The sequence below is a fragment of the Scomber scombrus genome, chromosome 4 (genome assembly GCF_963691925.1).
Source record: "Scomber scombrus chromosome 4, fScoSco1.1, whole genome shotgun sequence".
NCBI classification, from domain to species: domain Eukaryota; kingdom Metazoa; phylum Chordata; class Actinopteri; order Scombriformes; family Scombridae; genus Scomber; species Scomber scombrus.
In genome coordinates, this window is record NC_084973.1 from 1,238,138 (window position 1) to 1,260,879 (window position 22,742).

Consider the following 22,742-nt stretch of genomic DNA (forward strand, 5'->3'; position numbering starts at 1 on the left):
ACACCTATTGAGGGAAGTAGGAGTGACCGGAGGAAAGCTGAAGAAGGCAACAAAAGAGCTATCAGAGGAAGCAGAGAAAGGCAGTTTTTGGCTCTGGCTGAGGAGGAAGGACAAGTGCTGGGGAAAGAACACCTAACCCAAAAAACAGCCGCAGGGGGTTAACACTTATCAGCTGCAGGGGGTGACAGGTACCCCTTTTCCACTGAGCTGGAGCTAGAGCTTGCTGGGAGCTAGAGCTTGACTAAGCACCAGCTCTTTGCTTTTCTACCGCCAAAACTCCAGCCCCGAGCCTCAGAATGGGAGCTTGAGCTAGCACCAAGTCTTTGCTGGTCTAAAGCAAGACCCGATTACGTCAGCAGGCTGGGGGCGTGGCTATGTGAGCAGGACTACATGCGCAAACACGGTCTTCACCTGCATTTTTAAAAATGGACAAGACAAAGCAGCAGTGGTCAGAGGAGGAGACCCAGTGTTTCCTGGTTTTGTGGTCTTCCGCCGAAGTCCAAACCAAGCTGGACGGGGCCTGCCGGACAAAGCCGGTTTTTCAAAATATCCAGCAGGGGATGGTCGAAGCGGGTTATCAGCGGAGTGTGGATCAGCTGATCAACAAACTAAAAAAATTGAAAAAAGATTACCGCGACCAAAAAAAGAAACTAGAACGGAGCGGCAGTGGGAGGTCGAAAATAATGCCGTTCTTTGACCTCATGCACGGGGTTCTCGGCGACCGGCCAGCAAATCAGGCCACCGGAGCACTGAACTCCGCAACTGTTATGTTGGAGTCGATGTTGGTGGACGAGTCGGTCCTTGCCACCAGCAATGCAGATCCTGGTAAGTTGTGTCCCTAATCACAATCCTGATGTATTGTGAAGAGAATGTAATGATAAACGCTGTTGCCTCAATTCTGTAGTGTAATTTATGTTAGCACAAAAAGCCGGCTAGCGACGTAAACATTCATTAGCCGGCTAGCGGGGTATTGTTCATTAGCCGGCTAGCGGTGTTATTGTTCATTAGCCGGCTAGCGGTGTTATTGTTCATTAGCCGGCTAGCTGTGTTATTGTTCATTAGCTGGCTAGCGGGGTATTGTTCATTAGCTGGCTAGCGGTGTTATTGTTCATTAGCCGGCTAGCGGTGTTATTGTTCATTAGCTGGCTAGCGGGGTATTGTTCATTAGCTGGCTAGCGGTGTTATTGTTCATTAGCTGGCTAGCGGCGTTATTGTTCATTAGCTGGCTAGCGGGGGTATTGTTCATTAGCTGGCTAGCGGTGTTATTGTTCATTAGCCGGTTAGCGGGGCTAACGTGCATTAGCCATTGTTTATTAGCCGGCTGGGATTTACAGATGGTTACACACTTGTTGATTTCAAGCACTAATTTTATCTTTTTTTTTTGCCAGGCCTGTCTGCGTTGGATGAGGGAGCGGGCTCCACCGGACCACTGATGTGCAGCTCGCCTGTACCGTCCTCCTCCTCCTCCTCCTCCTCCTCCCAATCCAGATGTGGTAAGATTTTACAATATAACAAAAGAAACACCACACCTACAGTACAGATGCTCCACAGTTTTTTGTCACAGCGTCACTTACTCAATACACTATCATGTAACAGTGCGGCTTTATTCAGAGCCCTTTCCTCTGGTCTTCCTCTGCACCTCTGTTTGCACTGTAACCCTACTGATAAAGCACCTTTTATAAATACTGTGTGCTAGCTGGTTAGTCCAGATATGGTAAGATTTGGACTGGGAGGAGGAGGATGGGAGGATTTGTTCAGACCCAGCATCTTATAGCACTTTTACCCAAAAGTATAGAAGGCAAACTGTATACTCTATTATATGTAAAAACAGGCATGTTTCGTATTAACTGATTACTCTGTTTTTACACAGGGAAACGGAAGCGAGAGTCTTCAGATTTGCTGGAGTACCTGGAGAGGTCCGAGGAACGCACCCAGGAGCAGAGCCGGAAGGACCAAGAAGTGACTGCGGCAATCCTCCAGACCATGCAGTGCATGGATGAAAATGCAAGCGCCGTGGTTGGGCTCATGGGCCGAATGGTGTCGGTGCTGGAGGGCCTATGCACAAAGCCTTGAGCCATGGATCAATATATAATTTTTTAATTTTAACTGTATATAACTTTTTTTATTGTGCATAACTTTTTTTAGTGTATATATCTTTTTTTATTGTGCATAAAACTTTTTTTATTGTGTATAACTTTTTTATTATTTATAACTATTTTACAATAAAAATTGTTTGCCAAAACCCTCTTGTCTTTTACTGAGTACAATGACATACCACAAGTTCTGAAGAAATCTTGCAACACTTATCTTCATTTCTTATTAGTTCCAACCCCACTCCCGCCAGAAATACACGCGAGAAGTCAATTAACACCATAAACTTTATTATGAAACCAAAACCACATGCATTGAACAATATTATATATACACACACACTGTACTGCCTAGGATGCAGAACATATACAGTGTCTCAATTTTGACTAAAGTACTCCATCAAAGCAGCCCTGACATCACTGCCTTCTGGATTACCATTGTCAGGTAAGGCTTGGACAGCAGGCTGAACATTGAAGTGTCTGCCTGGGAGCTCCTCCATGAAATTGTCACCATGCTCCTCACAAATATTGTGGAAAACACAGCAGGTCAGGGCCATGGTCTTGCACAGTTCCAGCTTGCAGTCATTTCTTTTGAGGAGACATCTCCATCGTCCTTTCAGTCTCCCAAAAGCCATCTCCACTACTGAGCGTGCACTGCTCACTCTGTAATTGAAGTTCTGTTGGTCAGGGGTCAGTCTCCCAGTGTCCGAAAACGGCTTCATGAGCCACCTCTGCATGGGGTAGGCGGGGTCACCGAGGAGATAATGTCCAACATCACAGCCGGAGATGTTCACTTTGTTCAGGCCCAGCAACTGTCCACCACTCAAAACATCCCACAAATGTGACTGACGGAAAACCCTTGCGTCGTGCACACTTCCTGGAAAGCCGACACAAACATCCCAGAAAAGGCCTCTTCCATCTACAACAGCCTGAAGAACAACTGAATGCCAGCCTTTGCGGTTGAAGTAGTCCTTGGGGTATTCCTCTGGTGCAATTATGGGAATGTGGCTGCCATCTATAGCACCTACACACTGTGGGACTCTCCATCGATTGGAAAAAAATGTGGCCAATTCAATCAACTTTGGACCATCAGGAATCTTGATATGTTCTGGCAGCAGCACTGTGTTGACTGCTTTACAAAACTCCTGGACACAGTTGAACACGGTGCTCAGGCCGACACCGAACAGATGGCTGATGGTTCTGTATTCGCTGCCCGTCGCCAGTTTCCAGATGGCAATTGCGACCCGCTTTTCCACTGGTACACTCAAGCGGTAGTTTGTGTCCTGTCTTGCCAGGATGGTCTTTGTCCGATCGCAGATGTACATGAAGGAGTCTCGGGACACCCGGAAGTTTTGCATAAACTGCTGAGCATTGAAATCCGGAACAATCGTGTCCCACCAGTGGCGTGAGCGTGGATGTTCCCAGATCACATGCGATCTCCGCCTGGCCACGAGCCGTAGAACGAGCTACAGAATAAAGGGTGATATTTTAGTCAATGTGTTTCACGTTTAACTGGATTAAATATACAGTTAAGTAAGCAAAGTTAAAGGCTAGCTTCATGCGTGCAATGTCATCGATCAAACATACCTGTCTCCTGGCGTGTAATCGGCTTTGTGGGCGATTGGTACGCTGACGACGCAGAAGAATGGTGCTAAGCAGTAACTTTTTCCGTTCCTGTATTTCTATGTGCGCTTGCAAACACATGAACAGCACTTGCATCGCGGCCGCAATTTGCTCCATCTTCGTCATCTTCTCCTTCTTCTTTCCCGCTTCTTTGTTTTCTTCTTCTACTTATTTGTTTTCTTCTTTTTCTTCTTCTTCTTTTTCTTGGTTTCCGGCGGGCTAGATGCCTTGTGACATGTTGCTGCCTCTCACTGGTGAATCATGGAAGTGCTTCAAAGGCGCACGCTGGCTACGTTATACAGTGACGTAATTGCGTGGCTCCTTGCCAGCTCCTTGCCGGTAGAAACAAAACAGGTTCGTAAGAGTTGCTCGGGTTAGCACCAACTGAGCACTCGCTGTAGCACCAGCTCCTAGCAAGCTCTAGCTCCAGCTCAGTGGAAAGGGGGTAAGGGAGACGTCCCTGTCACTGCTCCGCCACCAGGAGACGTTCCAGTGATTAAAGGAGCGAAACGTTGGTGAATGGTGGTTCCTGGCTGATGACCCTGCAGCTGACCCATGGGCACCGGAGGAGGTGCGACAGGCAGCAATGCCCAGCAGGTTAACTCCATCTATCTGTACATTTATTGATTAAAACAGGGTTCTGAATTCGTATACCACTGCTCTGGATCTGAGTGCTTGGTTATTTGTAATGTTGCACTTTAAAAATACCATGTTTACTGTTGGCACTGATTTTGCGATTTGATTCCATCCTGATTGGTGCATGATTTGTGTTATTAGCACTGATCTAGTTTAATTCCTATTGCTACCTATGTTGTATAGCATTGGCATTGATTTTGTAGTTTAACCCTCCTGTTGTCCTCAAGTCAGGGAAGGAAAGAAGGGAGGAAGGGAGGAAGAAGGAAGGAAAGGAGGAAGGGAGAAAATAAGTAAGGGAGGAAGAAGGAAGGAAAGGAGGGAGGAGGAAGGAAGAAGGAAGGAAAGGAGGGAGGAAGGAAGGAAGGAAAGGAGGGAGGTAGGGAGGAAGAAGGAAGGAAAGGATGGAGGGAGGGAGGAAGGAAAAAGGAAGGAAAGGAGGGAGGGAGAAAATAAGGAAAGGAAGGGAGGGAAAAGGAAGGAAAGGAGGGAGGGAGGAAGGGAGGAATAGGGAAGAAGAAAGGATGGGAGGGAAGGAGAAAGGAAAAGAGGAAGGAAGGAAGGAACAGTCAAAACAGACAGGACAATTTGACCCGGGAGGATGACACAAAGGTTAATGCCATCCTGATTCACAAGAGTCCTATTGGATTTTTTGATTGCAAACCTATTTTGTTTGATAACATGATAAAGACAAGTTCATTAAAACATGTAGACAAGAATGTACTCTTGTGGTTTTGCTTTTTATTTTCTTAATTAATTTAATCTGTATAGTTTTTTTTTGGTTTGTTTTTTTTAAAACAGATTTTATATAACTTTTCAGATAGTGGAGTAATTGGGCAAAGGAATTTTTAAGATAAATCAACTTGGAGGTTAGTGTATTCAGCTTAAAGTTATAAGTGGAATAAATATGTAAAGCAATTGATATTACTAATGTTTTTAAGTTTAATCATCTTGGAGGTTAGTGCACTTAACTTGGTATTAAGTGTATTGAACTCAAAATAACAATGCCATCCACTCATTTTTTTAAGTTAAATGCACTCAAGTTTTCATCAAACATTACTTAATTTTTTTAGGGCAACCAGTTTCCTAAAACTGTTTGAGTAAACTCAACTTATCCGGGTTTAAAGTGCAAGGTCAACTGATTCACAAGTGCAGAAGTGACATAAGTGTACCATATTTTCAGCACACTTAAGATACTCTTTGACATACTCTGACATATGATACCAAACATACCAACACAGGACTCTGTGCAATCCCTTTTTCCATATTGGATGTGAAACAGGATCTAAAAACATTTCCCTACTATCACAGGGAGGAACAAATAGTACTGTTAATACAAGCCAATCTGACCATATAGGTCTTATCTTGTAAGTCATCATTTGGTACCATTTATTACCTTCCACATCCATTGACAGTAGATCAAATATATCTTAATCTTTGTGTAGGGGTTTCTTTGGTCTTGATAGGGGTCTTTTAGTTCTCTTATTTCTATATATATATATATTCTTTAAGGGTGTATTAGGATCTTCTTCCAATGTCTCTGTAGATTACAGTATCAGGAAGCTGCAAATGATCACCGTCATTCTCACAGCAACTTATCCTTCCATCTTGCTTTTCTGGTATTGGTGCAATCTTACAGTGAGATATGTGGATCCAAGTTATGCAAGTTGTTATACTGCTGTCAGCTTAATAAGCAGAACCTGGTATGCACCTCTACAATGTGGGGAATTTCAATGTCGCTTCTTTAGATCTTGCATCAGAATCCAATCCCCGAGTTGTAATGGTGGGTCTTTTCTCCCTCCCTCAGCTGTTGTGACAATGCAGCCTTCACCTGGGCAGAGATAGAACTCAAATAATGGGTTAACTTCCTACAATAGGCTACTATGGCTTCCTCTGCAAGGATATGATCTGTATCTCTCTTATGTCCGTTATACAAATTCTTACCCATTGGCATAACTCTGCCTGTCAACATTTCATGTGGAGATAAACCTACAGTGGAATGATGTCTTCCTCCCATAAACATCAATACTACATGAAGACAAGAAACCCAATCTAGTTGTGTCTCATCCACCATCTCTGTGAGTTTGCTTTTCAGCACTTCATTAGCTCTTTCAACTGCATCCCACTTTGAGGGTGGTGAGCACAATGTTGCTTGAAATCAATTCCCATTTGTTTTGCCCAACATGAAATTGTATTGTTAACAAAATGTTACTCATTGTCTGATGACAATTTCTCGGAAATTCCCCAAAGTGGAAAAATGTTCCTAAAAGAAATGTTTAGCTCTTTATTTTCTGCATGTTTACAAGAAGCTTCTATCTATTTGGAAAATATGTCTACAACAACTAGGAAAGTCTAGTTCTGTTATTTCCCATAGTGTATAAACATGCTCAGTTCTCCTAGTTCCATTGCCACTCCATCATTGGACCAAGAAAGAGTTCTCCTTCACATACAGATGAAAAGCTTGGAGTTGAGATTGGTGTAGATTGATAAGTCGCTTCTGATCTGGTTTTTCCTGCACTCCACAAAAATTCAGGGGTCAGTTGTGTTTGTTTAGCTGTTTTAATTACTTGCTCCAGCAGTCCTGCAAATAATTAATGTGAATAGCTAACATCAGCAGCTGGCAATGCAATAGCTCCTTCAGTGTCTGACTTTGTTGATGTCTCTCCTGCAATTCTACAAGCTGCCTGTAGAGGAAGGCCATGTAATGGAGGCTGTTGCTGTTAGACTGGTTGTCCACAAGATGGAGACAGTGCCTCTTGCTGTGGGAGGGGTCCTTAACTGCGACACTATGGCCACCAAGGGTCAATCCCTGCCACATGATCACAAAATGGGGTTGTGTTATAGTCTGTGCCAGTAAATAGTGCTCATTGCTCTTTTTATTAAGCTTTGAAGAAGCATGGACCTTAGCTGTCTAAACCTTTTCTTCAAACCTCTTTGCTATGTTTTTGTCAAGGATTTAATAGTGGATTTATTCAAGTTTCCCTGCTGAGGAACTCCTGACTTTTAATTGTACTTGGACAGGAAGAGACAGAACCATATTTATCATACATGGTCTTCGCAGGACCTATCATATATTTCTATAGTGAATTGTTAATGTTCATGGTGATCCTGTCACATGTTTAGTACAGTACTGCTAAGAATATATACATATACACATAAGTGTATTTTGATATAGTTTAGCACTTGTATTATTCTTATCACAATTAACCCCTCTCTCCTTTTAATTTATCTATTTTTCCTATATTTTTTCTCACTTCACTCCTTTAGTTTTCTTTGTTTATTGCTATGACAACAGAGCATCCTGAAAACTTAATAGAGAGAATATTCTGAACCCTCTTCAAATAAGTAAATGCAATGTGTAATCACACATACATATGGGGTGGCTGAAGCTCAGGAGGTAGAACGGTCATCCTTCAATTTGAAGATTGGCGGTTCGATTCCCGGCTCCTCCAGTCCACATGTGTCCTTGGGCAAGACACTTAACCCTAAATTGCTCCCGTTGCTGTGCCAACGGTGTATGAATGTGTGTAAATGGTTAGCTTCCTCCTGATGTGCAGGTTGGCACATGGCAGGGGCTGCCATCAGTGTATGAATGTGTGTTCATGTGTGTGAATGGGGTGAATGAGTTGTAGTGTAAAGCGCGTTGAGTGGTCGGAAAGACTAGAAAGGTGCTATATAATTACAGTCCATTTACATACATGTAATATATCCTTTAACAAAGAACACAGAAATAAATGATAATAAGCAAGTGTTCTCTCACAGCTAGCAGAGAGAGATGTATCGATGGTGCTTAAAACATTTGGAGTACTGTTGTATGTAATTAGACAACAATTAATACATAGCACAGCACCAATTTTACAAGACTTTTTTTCTTTCTATGAAGGCAGAATACAAGCAGCAGTTCTTATCTGCCTGGGTGTCTGACTTTTTGATGAGGCAGGCTTCCTCACACTGCCTACTACTTCTATTGCAATATCTATCAATGATATGTCTGCCCCAACCCCAGTTGAGGTGAATGGATTTTCAATGATTGTGTTCACTGCATTGAAAACTTACATTTTAAAAACTTCAGCTTGTCTTGTCTTTCCAGAAACAGTGTCAACATTTTCATCAGAAGAAATGAATCCCCATCATTTCTAGCTCATGCAGCCATCCACTGCAGTTAAACCTTTAAGATCTGTGTCAAGAGCTTAGAGATAGCTTTAGAAACTATTTGAAGTCTAAAGAATTGCTTAAAGTATAATCTTCTGAAGGCACTCAAAAAACTTCAAACTGGAGGGATGCTGCATGCTGTGAGCTTAAGGTTGGGACAATATAGTCAGTTCAAGGCCTTCAACTGAGAGTCCATTACATGCACTTAGTGACCACAGGTACTCCACCTGGCCAAATGAGTGATGTTGGTAGCAAAGATGCTGCACCTTTTATCTTTCCACATGAATCACTCTAGAAATGGTTCCTCAGTTCCATCACCTGTTTGTCTAAAATAGCAAGTGTGTAAATCCTAGTTGCTCTGAATTGGTGCAGATCGTCCAACTAATGTAATGTGACATGAGAGTCACTAAACCTGGGAGGCACTTTCATTTTACAGCAGGTTGTAATATCCCAGTTGTGAACATTGTTTTTGTCATCACATTATCTGTAAGACTAATGATTTTCTCTGAGTCATCTCTAAATGTACTGAAAGTGTGTTTTGACCCTCAATTAGACCAGTGTGACACCGCATCCAATATAAACTGTTCCTCTTCACCTTCAAATCCCTCCACAACAATCCCCACCCACCACCATCACCACCTCACTGACCTGCTCCACCCATGCACTCCCAAATCCCTCTGTGACTGCACTGACCTAATCACAAATCATGATTGTTTTGTTTTCTTTTATTGATTGTGATTTTATTCATCCAATATAAACTGTTCCTCCTCACCTTCAAATCCCTCCACAACACACCCCCTACGCCCACCACCATCACCACCTCACTGACCTGCCCCACCCATACACTCCCAAATCCCTCTGTGACTGCACTGACCTAATCACAAATCATGATTGTTTTATTTTCTTTTATTGATTGTGATTTTATTTATTTTGTATGGTTTTATTGTTTTAATTGACCCTGCTGATTATTGTTAAAAGCGCTCTTCAAAAAATGTATTCATCATCATTATTATTATTAGTAGTAGTATAATCCTGATATGTGTCTCAGCAGTGTCTCCTAACTTGTTCATTATCATCACTGAATCTATACATGAATAACAAATGTTTGAGACTCCCCTTTTCTGTAATCTGCTTATCAGGATTGTCACATTTGTCGTTAGTTTCATACTGTAGTCAAATCTAAATGGGTAATTGAAACCATTTGTGTTGGACAACTTGCTGAAAGAAAACACAGGTCCAAACTAAACACAGCTCTAGTTCCAGTGAACAGTCTGGCAGCTGAATGAGAGGCTTGAGAAAACTTTCCATAATGGTTTCACTTTTCCCTCAGATAATTTCAACAGGGTCATACTGCAGGGTAATGCAACCTAAACTCAATGTGAATACCAAATAAAGCCCAATAAATATCACATTCCAAAAAATACATTGTGATAATCATAATACTCATAAATGGCGACATGAGTCCAGTTTTTACAGTGCAACTTTAAAAATGTAAGTATATTAAAATCGTTATAATGCTATGTACCACTGATATCTGTAAAAAATGTTGTGACATCTGAATTGACCACCCCGTCAAACACACCACGCTTGACTGCACCACCACAGACTGTATGGATTGTAGCTGCTGTGGTAGTGGCTGGTCGCATTAGATAGAAACAATAATTGCGATGATTGACTGAGAGTAAAACCATGCAAATAGTAATTTTTTTTCTTGATGTGGGTACAGAAAGGATCAAATGTTGGTATAGTTTGACTGTGGTTTTGATACTACTTGGTACTGGGTTCTTTCAGTTGATACAGTTTTTTGCAGTGTGGTCAGTTTTACATGATTTTTTTTATCTTGACCAAAGTGCTGGAATTGGATGAGCCTACAGACACATAGTCCAACCATTCAGTTTAGTTGCATTAATAGACACCAGGGCAAAGGTAACCTAAGAAATAAAGCTGGACTAGATAGTGTTGTTTTCACTAACAAAGACCACGCCAACTAAGATATGAGTTTAAGTATTTATTGTGTGAATTAGAAAAAGGGTTGAGGGATAGGGAAGAAGGGGTGGGGGGTGAGGAGTAAGGGTCGAAGGGTAGGGATGGGGGTTGAGGGTAGATGGGTAGGGATGAGGGTCAAAAGTGATGAAGGTCGAAGAGGTGGGATGAGGGGTGAGGGTCGATTGGATGTAGGGGTTAGGGTCGTGGGGATGTAAGGTTAGGGTCGAGGGGTCGTAGGGTAGGGAGGGAGAAGTGAGGGTCGTGGGGATGGGGGGAAGGGATGGTGTGAGTGACTTTGACCATTTTATTGTTTTAAAAGATTGTAATAAAAAAAACTATTCTTATACCTTGAACCACGTCTCAAAGCCAAGTGAATAGAGCGAACCTGTGTGTCTACTCTCTGGGTGAAATTCCCAGGGTGGCGTTGTCGTGCAACCTTTACATTTCTTGAAGATATTTGACACCTGATAGTAATTTACCCTACCCTCGCCACATTTGGATAGTGGTTGTTCTAATCCTTACAATGGAGTGGGCATATGAGATGAAACTGGAAATGGTAAGGACGGGAGGCGGCGCCGATGGACGGGGCTGCATTTGTGTATAAGTCTATGTCTCTGGGCCTGGAGACCTAGTCATTATAAAAGAAAGAAATCCCGTTCCAAGAGGACAGGAATTAGTTGTAATTCCATTTTTCAACCTTCATCCAAGGTGATATGGTCGTGGAGGGATGGGATGGCGGCTGATACGGAAAGGAGATGCGACAGGAAGGCCCGGCCTTGGGGAATGTTACAGATGGCGTAGTTAAGGTGACCCAGCAGGGAAAGCAGCTGCCGTTTAGTGCACTGGGGAGCCAGGAGGAAGTTGGAGATGAGGAGTGAAATCCTATTGAGTTTGTCTGTGGGTAAGGATGCTTGAAGTAAAACTTTGTCTAAGGTTATGCCGAGGAATTCAAGTGAAGTGCTGGGACCCTGTGTTTTCTCTGGAGAGAGTGGGACCCCGAGGTCGCAGAATGCTGAAGTCAGAGTAGTGAGGCCGTGGGCGGGGGGAGAGAATGGAGGTGTGACAGTGAGGAAGTCATCAAGTAAATGAATGACGTACGGGAGTTTGCAATTGTTAACCAGGATCCAGCACAGAGCCTCGGACAGGGACTCAAACTTTTTTGGGGCTGCTTTTACACCCGAAAGTCAGGCGAACGGCAAAATAATAAGCACCCTTCCAGGAAACACCAAAGAGATGCCAGTAGTCAGGGTGTATGGGGAGGACTTTGAAGGCACTAGTGATGTCTGCTTTGGTGAGCCAAGCACCTTGACCTGCGAGACGGATCAGTGAAATGGCATGGTCGATTGTGGCGTACTGCATGGAAAAGTCTGGGGTGGGGATGAGGCTGTTGATGCTCGGGACGGTGGAGCCGTGGGGGGAAGAGAGGTCGATGACAAGTCTCTTTTTACCAGATTATTTTCTTGTGGGTATGCCTATGGGATTGATTCTAAATAAGGGGAAAGGTGGGCTGGAGACTGGGCCGATCATAAACCTGTTTTTTACTTCGGTGGTCAGGAGCGAGTCGACCGAGTCCAGGTCTGACGTGGCTGACTGGAGATTACGGCAGGTATAGGAAGAGTCGGGCATGACCTGTAAACCGGGATAGAAACCATGTGTAAAACCGTGGACGAGGTAATCTACAAACTGGCGGTCCGGGTGGTTATGTAAACTACGAGCTAGGGCAGGGATGTTAATGGGAGTGTCCAAGTACTTACACAATGGTTGCTTCGTGGAGTCATGGGGACAGGTTACTCTGGCGTGGGCCCCACCGCAGAAGGAGCAGGTGTGGAGGAAACGACAGCTTGACGCGTTGCAGCCAAGGTCGATAAATTGTTACATACCATCCAACCGCCCTGGAACAGCATAGGTCTCCCTCGTCTGTCCAGGCCTTTGGAAAGGGGGCCGAGGGGCTATCAGCCGGTTTAGGAGGGATGGAAAGTGGAGGGGCTGCGGAAGACAAGCTGAAGACGGTGGGTTTTGGTTTCTGGACTGTCGGAGGTCTGGGCAAAGGGGTGGCGAGTGTGCATGCCGTGGCTGGGTGGGATGGGGCGCCGCATATTTCTCAGAGGGAAGAGCGGGCCGCGAAGACACAGCAGTACAACTCGTTATCCAATGTACCCCAGTATGTCCCCTGATTGAATTGGCTCAGTCTGCCTGCTGCTTGGGATGCAAAAAGGATGTGGTATGTATAAAACCCGTTACCTCCAAACCGCAAGCAAAGTATTCGTCCAACTCTGACCTGCGGTCTGGGAAAGCTGAACGGGTAGGGGTAGGGGTGGGGAAAAGAAGAAAGAGTAGGAAATACGGGTGGTTGGCCGGGAACACCCCCGGGGTCGGGATCCGCCAGTGTTGGAGCCGTCGGGTCTGCTGAGGTCGGAGCCGTTGGGGGTGGAGCCGCGGAGGCCGCTGGAGGAGGGACAGAAAAAGTAGGAACCTGAGGAGAAAGGAGATGGGGATGAAGGGAAGCATGTGCACAGGATGATAGTGAATATTGTGGGTGATTGAAAGAACAAAAAGGCTCAGGGTCGGTGAGAGCTGGCATGGGGTGCGAAGTGCCCCGGCTCCAAAGGGGAGCAGCTGCCGAGGGCTCCGCGTGTGTGTCCCCGAGATTCCGGAAGTGGCTGGGGATTGCGGTGGGTGAGTCCGGTGTGTTGCTGCGAGTCGGTGTAAAGTCTGTAAAGTGTAGACTTTCTGTCCGAGTTGCTGAAACGGATGTTCAGACGTTTGAGCTCTTGCTTCAAGCGGACGACGGTCCAGGCTGAAGCATTTGGAGCCGGGAGACGGTCGGGTAGCCGGCGGCGGAGTGGTGGCTGGCCGCGGTGACTTCGCCGGCGGCCCGGGCTCCGGGATCTCGAGCGGGGTGGAGAGGGGCGGCGGTGAGGAGTGGGGTCCCTTGAACGCCGCTGGCGGGATCGTCCCCTGGAGTCGCTGCTAGGTGTATCCCATATGACAGAAGCGGTGGCTGTGGAAGAGGGACGTGAGCCCCGGGGACCTGGGACAGCTGTGCGCTGCCGAGGTCGCCGAAGTGACTGGACTCTAGGAGATGGGATCCGGACTGGGAGAGTCGGCTGGTCGGCGAATAAGTCGTCGTCAGAGGCGTTCAGGCAAATCTCTGAATCCATGGTAGTTAAGGTAAGATGATGTATTCGAAATGAGACGAAGGGGATAGAGCGGATAGGGTGTGACTTAAGTACTGCTTTTGCAGGAATTGAGAAGGTATGAGGCGTGGTCTCCGTTCCTGAACTTTGTTATAAAACTTTTAAAACATTTATAAAACATTTAATCTCATGCAAGTCAAAATGAAAATGAAAATACTGAACAGAAAAAGAGAAAGATGTTAATGTTTTGAAGGATGTGAATAGTGTGTAATAAAACAGATTTAAAGATCAAAAGCAGTAACTTATAACACATTCAGCACAAAAAAGAATACATGAGGAAATTAAGTGTATTACTATTCTTATTTTTCTATTATTATTTTCTATTCGTGACATTTTAACACATTCCGGACTTTAAAAAATTGTATTTCCCTGATAAGTCCCTGCAGATATTCTGTTGACATAACAGCACATTTGAATTATTAACTAGCAACATATTAAATACTGCTTTTCATTACTGGTAACAATTAACTCCCCCACTGTGGTTCCCCCACATCAGGATAACACACTTTTTCCACACATTCATCTCTTGTGTAATATTGTTTGAAAGTTGCAGACTTTACTGAGTTTCAGGTGGAGGAATCCAAGAGTGAATGTCAAACTGTTCCATTTCCTAAACACTTTTGGATTTACTTTTTTCCTCACACGAGGGTCTGATTTATTTGACTCTTATCTCCAGTGAGCACACATTGCAAAGCAGGAGCTACATACAAATGTACACACACAGATGGCAGGAAGTACATTTTAGGAAGATTGCATTATGTGGGACAAATGAACTGGATAATATGAATCATATACATATAATACAAATCAACTTAATATAGATCCTCTGTTAGCAAAAGGAACCTTTTAATATGGGTCATCTACTCCCTCCTCTGGCAGCTCTGACCTTTAACATAGTCTGTGTTCTTGTAAATGTGAACACAGAAAAAGATGTAGAAACTGATGCCAACACTTTGTAAATCAATTCAAATACAAGTCAAATCAATGTTAAAACTCAACTGGACTGAAATGCACCAATAAAGCTCAATATGAACTGAAATTATAAGGGTCTAAGGGAGATTCTGCATGTTTGCCTAAACCTGAGGCATGGTCTTGTGTTGGGTGCTGTGTCAAAATCTTGTAATACTTTTATTATTCCCTCAGATATTTTAAACATCTCAGATAAATGTATGTTTAATCCAAATAACACAAACTAACACACACACACACACACACACACACACACACACACACACACACACACTTGCTTGTAGTTGTTGGTCCTTACAAAAATCTTTTCCGACCAAGTCATTAGCTGTTCACCATCTACCTTTTCATAGGAACCCTTTTGCGGTTGCTTCCTAGGATTTAAGGTAAAACAAGGTGGAAACAGCTGAGAAAACCGCAAATTGTTCTCCTGCTGAACAAGATTATATTTCATCCACTAACCATTGCTTCTCTTTTAAATGAAATGGAAACGCTTACAGGCAATAATAAGGCATACTGCAGTCTGTATAACCACAGTGGGGGTCGGACATATAAATGTTCAGAAATGGTTTGTATTTTATTTTAACACTTTATGGGCTTCAGAAAATTGTTATTAACATTATAAAAACTCAAACGGTCCATCAGACCATTGCATTGACACAGAGAGGATTTTTATTTTTTATTGATCTTTATTGCACTCTTGCCTTGATGACAACATCCAGTCTCATAATATGAGTAAACGGGTCATTTTATTATTCTAAATATGAAAAGAAAATCAAACCATTATTAAAATTTCTGCTCAAATTATTATATATATATACTATTTGACCAGGAAGAAGAAAAACTGCTTGTATTTCAATTTAATCTTTAGAATTTTAAAACGAAAATCAAATAACCACTTCGTAGATTTTCTTGCACTCACAGTAACATAAGGAGTGTAGTTGTCACCTCCAGTTTTCACCTGGTTCACTGTCTCTGTGTGAGCAGCACACACTGATGCTCAGCTCCACCAGAGGTGAAACATACTACTCTTTAATACAGAGATCATCATCATAGCCATAAAGAAGATCTCTCATTGAGCCTTTGCTTTCTTACACTGAACCAACCAAACCAGCATAATAACGTTGCTGCTGTGTGCTTAACAGCATTTCAGTTCTATATCATATAGGCTACGCCCTCTAAGAGCCATCGCTATTGGGTTTATCCCTCGCACACCTGCGCAGTCCTTAGAAAAAATAGTCAACGCCCCCCAACAGGGGGCCCCACCTACACAGTGTATAATAACCGTGCTGACCTACAATCAGCTCCCATTTTCTTTCAGCCACCAAGCTGCAAGTCTTGAAAACTCTAACTGAACGACGAAGATCTACAGTATTTTAAAAAGGATATCTCACCATGTCGACGGCGACGGTAGCCTCTTTGGGGGACGACAGGCCGTGTCCGTCCTGCTCGGATGGCTGCGTCCTCAGCTTCGACCTCAACACCCGCTGGGCAGACTGTTTTGAAATAAAACATCTCCCCCTAAGGAGCAATATCCTACCGCACAAACAACCTACACCTGTCTCTGCTGATGCAGTTGTAGTTACTCACATGTTCCCCACACGATGCGAGCCAGCTCTCCCTAACCTGCCGGTTAGCAGACAGCTCGGCCTCAACGTTTTAAAGCACTACACACCCTCTGTTTGTCAAACAGAGTTTTCCCCAACACGTGCTTCTAATGGCGACCTGTGTGACAATGAGCCCACGAAAGCTCCACGAGAGCTGCACGTGTGCCTCGTGTGGACAGCACACACACACTCCTGCCTGTGTGCAGCGGCTCCTTCCTCTCATCAGTGAGTGAGAGCGCTGACAGAGTCACTGCTGTTAATGCTAGCCTGGCTTCAGGTCAATCCCCCGCTGCAACGCAGCTCTCGGGATTCCTTGTCGGCCCTTTCATCAGCAGCCCCCCAGAGCGCTCCTCGGTGTGACAGTGCGTTTGCGTGATGGACAGCTGGATGAGCAGGCTGATAAGCAGGGGCTACACCCTGCAATTTGCCTCTCCGCCTCCCCGTTTCAACAGGATTGTTGAGACGGTCCTGTCATCGCAGGACCAGCATGTAGCTCTCCAGTCAGAGTTGCAGGAACTTCTGGCAAAAAATGCAATCTCCAAAGTTCCCCGCGGAGAGGAAAACCGGGGTTTTTACTCCCGTTACTTTCTGGTTCCCAAGAAAACGGGGGGGGGGAGACCCATCCTAGATCTGTCCCTGTTCAACAAATCAATAATGGTCAGACCTTTCCACATGCTGACAATCAAGAGAGTGCTGGAATGTGTGCGTCTCTGAGATTACTGTGTGTCAGTGGATCTGAAAGACGCATATTTTCACGTTCCCATCATTCCAAAGCACAGGCAGTTCCTGCGCTTTTCGTTTCAGGGCATTCAATACCAGTACAACCGCCTGCCGTTCGGTTATTCCCTGGCCCCTCGCACTTTCTCGAAATGTATGGAAACAGCTCTGCAGCCGTTACACCAAAAAGGAATGAGAGTGCTTTTTACTTGGACAATCTCCTGTTGCGTCACGGAGAAGAATGATCTCCGTTCCTCCCTCCGTGGGCCCCGATTTGGATTACTGGGGGAATCCCCGCATCCTGTCGGAGGGGATTCCCCTGGGCAGAGCTACGTCACACATCTCAGTGTTCACAGACGCATCTCTCTCAGGCTGGGGGGGGGGCCGTGCTGGCCGGTGGCCAGCTCACATGTCTCTCCACATAAATGCACTGGAACTTCTCCCAGTGTGGAAGGTGGTCCAGCACTTCGCCCCCGTGCTGTGCAATCAGCATGTGCTGATTCGCACAGACAACAAAGCTACAGCAGCTTACATAAATCGTCAAGGGGGTGTTTGATCCGCTCAGCTGCTAGACATGGCGAGACAGCTCTTATGCTGGACACACGCACACTATCTGTCCATCAGAGCAGCGAATATACCGGGTGTTGTGCAGATTCGGCAGAGCCGAAATGGATCTGTTTGCTGCACGCGGGAACGCACAGTGCGTCCTGTGGTTCAGTCTGAGCGCACAAGACAATCCTCCGATGGGAGTGGACGCGTTTGCACATCGTCCGTGGCCCAGGATGTTTCTGTACGCTTTCCCACTGGTTCCGCTCATCCCTCGGGTTCTGGACAGAGTGCGGGAGGAGCAGCGGTCCATGGTTCTGATAGCCCCAGAGCGCACGAGTGCGTCATGGTTTCCATGTCTGCGACGGCTAGTGTCGGGCCGGCCCTGGGAACAGCCGTGGCGCGGGGACGCGCTCTTACAGGCAGGACCGGCGATCAGGAGTTACCCAGTACTGGGTCAACGGTTATGGGCCTGGCCGCTGAACGGGAACGTTTAGAGAGGTCTAGAAGGCCTCTCTCTGGCTGTTGTGCGCACGATCCAGAGCGCACGGGCCGCGTCTACTAGAGCGTCATACACAGCGAAGTGGGCGGCCTTTCAACGCTGGTGCGTAGAAAGGGATTTGGACCCCACTGCGTGTCCTCTGCCTCATGTGCTTTCTTACCTGCAAACACTGGTTGACAGGAATCTGGCTTTCAGCATGGTTAAAACTTATGCTGTGGCTGTTTCGTCATGTCACGAAGGTTTTGGTGACAGATCAGTCTTCAGTCACCCGCTGTTGAACCCGGCTTTTATTCCTAAAAGCATCACCAGTTCGTTTAGATCGCGAGTGATAATGCTGGAGGGGTTCTTCCCCCCTCCTCACATATCGGAGGAAGAAGCCATGTCTCATCTTCTCTGTCTAGTGCGTACGCATTCCACCAGGGGAATCACGTCCTCCACAGCCTTACATGGAGGAATGACGGTGGGAGACATATGCGCCACGGCATCTTGGTCTTCCCCCTGCTCTTTTGTTCGCTTTTATCTGCGGGATGTGTCCCAGTTTTCCATGACTCACTCTGTTCTGAGTGTTCTGTCAGAGTGATGTGTTATTCTCGTCTCTACTTTGTTCCTCTGTTGCAATGCGAGACTTCATCATTCCTCATGTTTCGCTCCGTTTCTGTTCTTTATTTGGACTGTTACAGTACGTAACGCTTGTCTTCATTCATCACAGCAGGCTTGATTTTCTCCCCAACTTCCTTTCTCCTCAGTACATTCTGGGGAATGTGGACTGCGTCATTACGCATGGCGTATTGGTTGGGCATGGATGGAGCTGTGGTTATTTTAAATGGCGGGTATTTCTGTGCTTGTGGTACTGTTTGGCACCAGTGTGGCATGGACTATATCCTGCTACGCCCTTATCCCAATAGCGATAGCTCTTAGAGGGCGTAGCTTTAACTAATAACGTTAGTTACGTATTGTAACTCCAGATTCTATGAGTATAGGCGCAGCCCTCTAAGCTAGGGGCCCCACTGGTTCCTTGTGACTAAAAGAAAAGCCTCTTTTTGGGAGCTGATTGTAGGTCAGCATGGTTATTATACACCGTGTAGGTGGGGCCCCCCGTGGAGGGGCGTTGACTATTTTTTCTCAGGACTGCGCAGGTGCGCGAGGGATAAACCTAATAGCGATAGCTCTTAGAGGGCTGCGCCTATACTCATAGAATCTGGAGTTACAATACGTAACTAACGATTCAGTGGTTTGAGGCTGAGCTGCAGGGTTGAGTGGAGATGTGTGGGGAAGTTTATTTGTGCTGTGAAACAATCACAAAATAACGTTTTATTGATCTGATTCACCAGCTTTCTTACTGTCAGCGCTCCATCACTTCATTCACTCTCTAGCTCGCTCGACCACAGCTAAAGGCTGATTTAGGCTTCTGCGTCGGAACGACGCCGTCGTTTACCTTTCGAAGTTCTGCCTCGAGGGAATGCATCTTGTTTTGTCGTGGTGCAATTCACCGCCAGAACGGTAGGGGAATGTGCTCATTTCCTGAATGGTTATTGGTGTCTCTAGTTGATTCTTTGTTTAGCTTCCGGCTTTTCCAGTCACAGTAAACAACAATGGCAACCGAAAGAGAGAGGATCTTGCTGCAGTTGTTGAATGTTGAAGAAAATGTGCTTTTATTGCACTTGTTCAATAAGACGCTTTTCTACTTGGTCCATTTTCATTGTGTTTACCTCCCTGATCCAATGGCGGGGTATAGGCAGGCAACCGGAAGTTCACGATATCGGAAATACGTCGCTACCAAGCAAACCAATCACAGCCCTTGCGGTCTGCGTCGCCTCGACGCGTAGTTAGGATTTTTTGGAGGTGCACGCCGTTGTTCCGACGCAGAAGCCTAAGGGCGTATTCACACTAGGTAATCGTACCGTGCCCAAGCACGTTTGCCCCCTAAAATCCAGATTATTTGGCTAGTGTCAGTGCAAGTGTACCGTGCTTGAGTACGGTACACTTCCCTGGTACGGTAAGGTTGGAAGAGGTGTGCTTGAGCACGGTACACTTGGTCACACATGCGCACTAGGGATTCATATTTTTCCTGAAAATAAGACATTTTAAATGCCGGGAAAATAAGCCAATTTTCCAGGGAATCCCTGGAAATCGACGATTTTTAAAAGGCAACACTGGTCATTTCAAGCAACACTATATGCAACGTGGAGACATTATGCATATATGGGTTCCCAATCAGACCATTTTTTGTATATTATTGTATCATTATTAAGGCAAAAGAACTCAATTTATGTCCATCGACATTATAATGAAAAGACTATAGGCTTAATATTAGTTTGCATCCAGCGTGCTGCGTTGACTTCATTACATCTGCTGCACCGCTGCTACCACAATTATGAAATGCTAAGTTTATTATCTGTGACTGTGACCCTCACAAAAGTAATATTTTACTACGAAATTCGTTAAAGTCATTTGGTGACTTCTAAGTCATTAAACTAAGTCTTACTTTTACTGGCATAAAGAGTTTAATCAGTACGTCTGTTTTTACCAGTCTTTTTTACACAAGTATCTAGTACTGCATACTACACAGGCATGACTCAGAAGAACAAGCTTGCACTTTTGAATCATAGTGCGTTGTGTTAATTGATTGGCTGTGTTGTGTTGTGTTTTACCAGCACACAGCACGCCAACACACACCTGTGCATGTTTTATGAGAGTAAACTGTCTATGTTTTGCGCAACGTGTCGGAGGCAACCGTGCTTGAGTACACTTGGGTTTGAGGTAGTGCGGGTCAGCGGGGGACAGGGGAGGGGGGACATCCGTGCTTCAGCACGGTACGGAACAACTGGCCCTAGTTTGAGTGCGCCCTAAATCAGCCTTAATTCAGTATCCAGACCTTTTATACAGAACATCGAGGAGGAATAGCAGCATTCCTGCCGTGAACAGACTGTCTTGCGTCTCGGGGGCGGAGCTGAACCCTCTGTGTGCAGCAGACACAGACAAACAGCGGTGGAGATTTGCAACAACTTAACTCAGTCATTTAGATGCAGTGGTCTGTTTGCTTCCAACACCATTTTAACAATTTATAGATATTTGGAAATTGACTCGTGGGCCGCCCATGTCCGCTCTGTGTGTTTGTTGTGATAACCTGGCTAAATGAAGGATCTCATATGGACATTCTTAATCTTGATGGATATAAATTCTACAACAAAAATAGATCTGGTAGATCAGGAGGAGGAGTCTATTTGTATGCAGCCTATGAACTCTCAGTTAGTATTTGTAAGGAATTTAGTATTGCCGATGGTTTATATTGTATAAACAAAACAGATAAAAAATGTTTCATTCTCGGGGACTTTAACATAGACCTCGCAAAGGATGATATACTATGACAAATGACTTTATTAATATTCTACTTTTCTTTTAAATGTTTTCCTACAATCAATGTATTCACTAGAGTTACAGAGTCTAGTAGGACAAAAATCTACAATATTTTCACAAATTCTCACAAAGCTTGTATAGATTCTGGTACAATATTCTCAGATCTAACTGATCATTATCCTATCGTTTTATTCACTGACCTTGTTAAGATTGTTGATGATTCCCCCACCAAAACTAAATTTAGGGTTTTAAATGAAAAATCTTTACAAAAACTATGTGCAAACCTGCAAACTAAAACGTGGGATTCTGTCTATAACTGTAAGGACCAGAATACTGCATATAATGAACTAATTAATGAAATTACTGATTCTATGGTTTGTACTATACCTGAAAGACTCATAAAGCAAAATGCCATTAAACAGAAGTCCTGGCTCACAAAGGGTATTATAAAATCTATCAATAAAAAGAAATTATACAAACGATTTGTTAAAAACCCTGGTGAGGTAAAGATACATATTCAAAGTATAGAAATAGGCTCACACAAGTAATTCGCATGAGTAAGCGAAGGTACTACACTGAGCGCATTAAAAATGATCGGGGTGACCAAAAGAAATCTTGGCAGGTACTAAATGAAATCCTCTGTCGTAAGCATAAAAATACTACTCTTCCTGATACCAAAATCAAGGGAAATGCAACCAATAATGATGAACTCGCCAATATATTTAACGATCATTTTGTTTCTATTGGAAAAAAACTATATCAAAAGATTAATCAACCACACAATGCCACATTTAGACAATATCTCAAAGGCAATCATTTGAACTCTTTTTTTCCCTTAAGCCAACTATTAGAGACACAGTGTTGAAAATTGTTTTGAAAATGAAGAGCTCACACACAGCTGATGTAGATAACATTTGCAGTAAAATTCTTGCAGCTATTATAAATGAAATTTTGGAGCCACTGGTCTACTCTATCAATCTCTCCTTACTTTGTGGAGTTGTGCCTGATATGTCAAAAATCGTACCAGTGTTTAAGTCTGGGGATAAAAATGACTTACATAATTATAGACCCATATCTATTTTACCTGTCCTCTCCAAGGTACTGGAGAGAGTTGTTTTTAGTAGACTGAGTGACTTTTTAGAAAAATTTAAAATTCTATCTCCACAACAGTATGGCTTTAGGAAAGAGAGTTCCACCTCTATGGCGATTTTGAATCTCTTGGAAAAAATGTATGATTGTATAGATATAGGCGAGTTAGGCATTGGAGTTTTCCTTGATTTGTCTAAGGCTTTTGACACAATTGATTTTGAAATTATTTTAAATAAACTTCAATATTATGGTGTCAGAGGTACTGCTCTCAGTTGGT

At 44.2% G+C, this 22,742-nt stretch overlaps 1 protein-coding gene across 1 annotated transcript; it reads right to left on the bottom strand.

The window, feature by feature from the left end:
* Window positions 1-2,467: 2,467 nt before the first annotated feature.
* Window positions 2,468-3,830, bottom strand: LOC133978761 (uncharacterized). Its single transcript, XM_062417073.1, has 2 exons — window positions 3,678-3,830; window positions 2,468-3,556 (listed from the first exon to the last, which is right to left on the bottom strand). Exons 1-2 carry the CDS (start codon window positions 3,828-3,830, stop codon window positions 2,468-2,470), a joined length of 1,242 nt encoding a protein of 413 aa, XP_062273057.1.
* Window positions 3,831-22,742: the final 18,912 nt, after the last annotated feature.

Bases quoted from the DNA above. Each gene is read 5' to 3' on its own strand.
- LOC133978761 (XM_062417073.1), bottom strand. From the start codon at position 3,830: ATGGAGCAAATTGCGGCCGCGATGCAAGTGCTGTTCATGTGTTTGCAA. The intron at 3,557-3,677 runs GTATGTTTGATC...TTTATTCTGTAG, and splicing joins GATTACACGCCAGGAGACAG to CTCGTTCTACGGCTCGTGGC.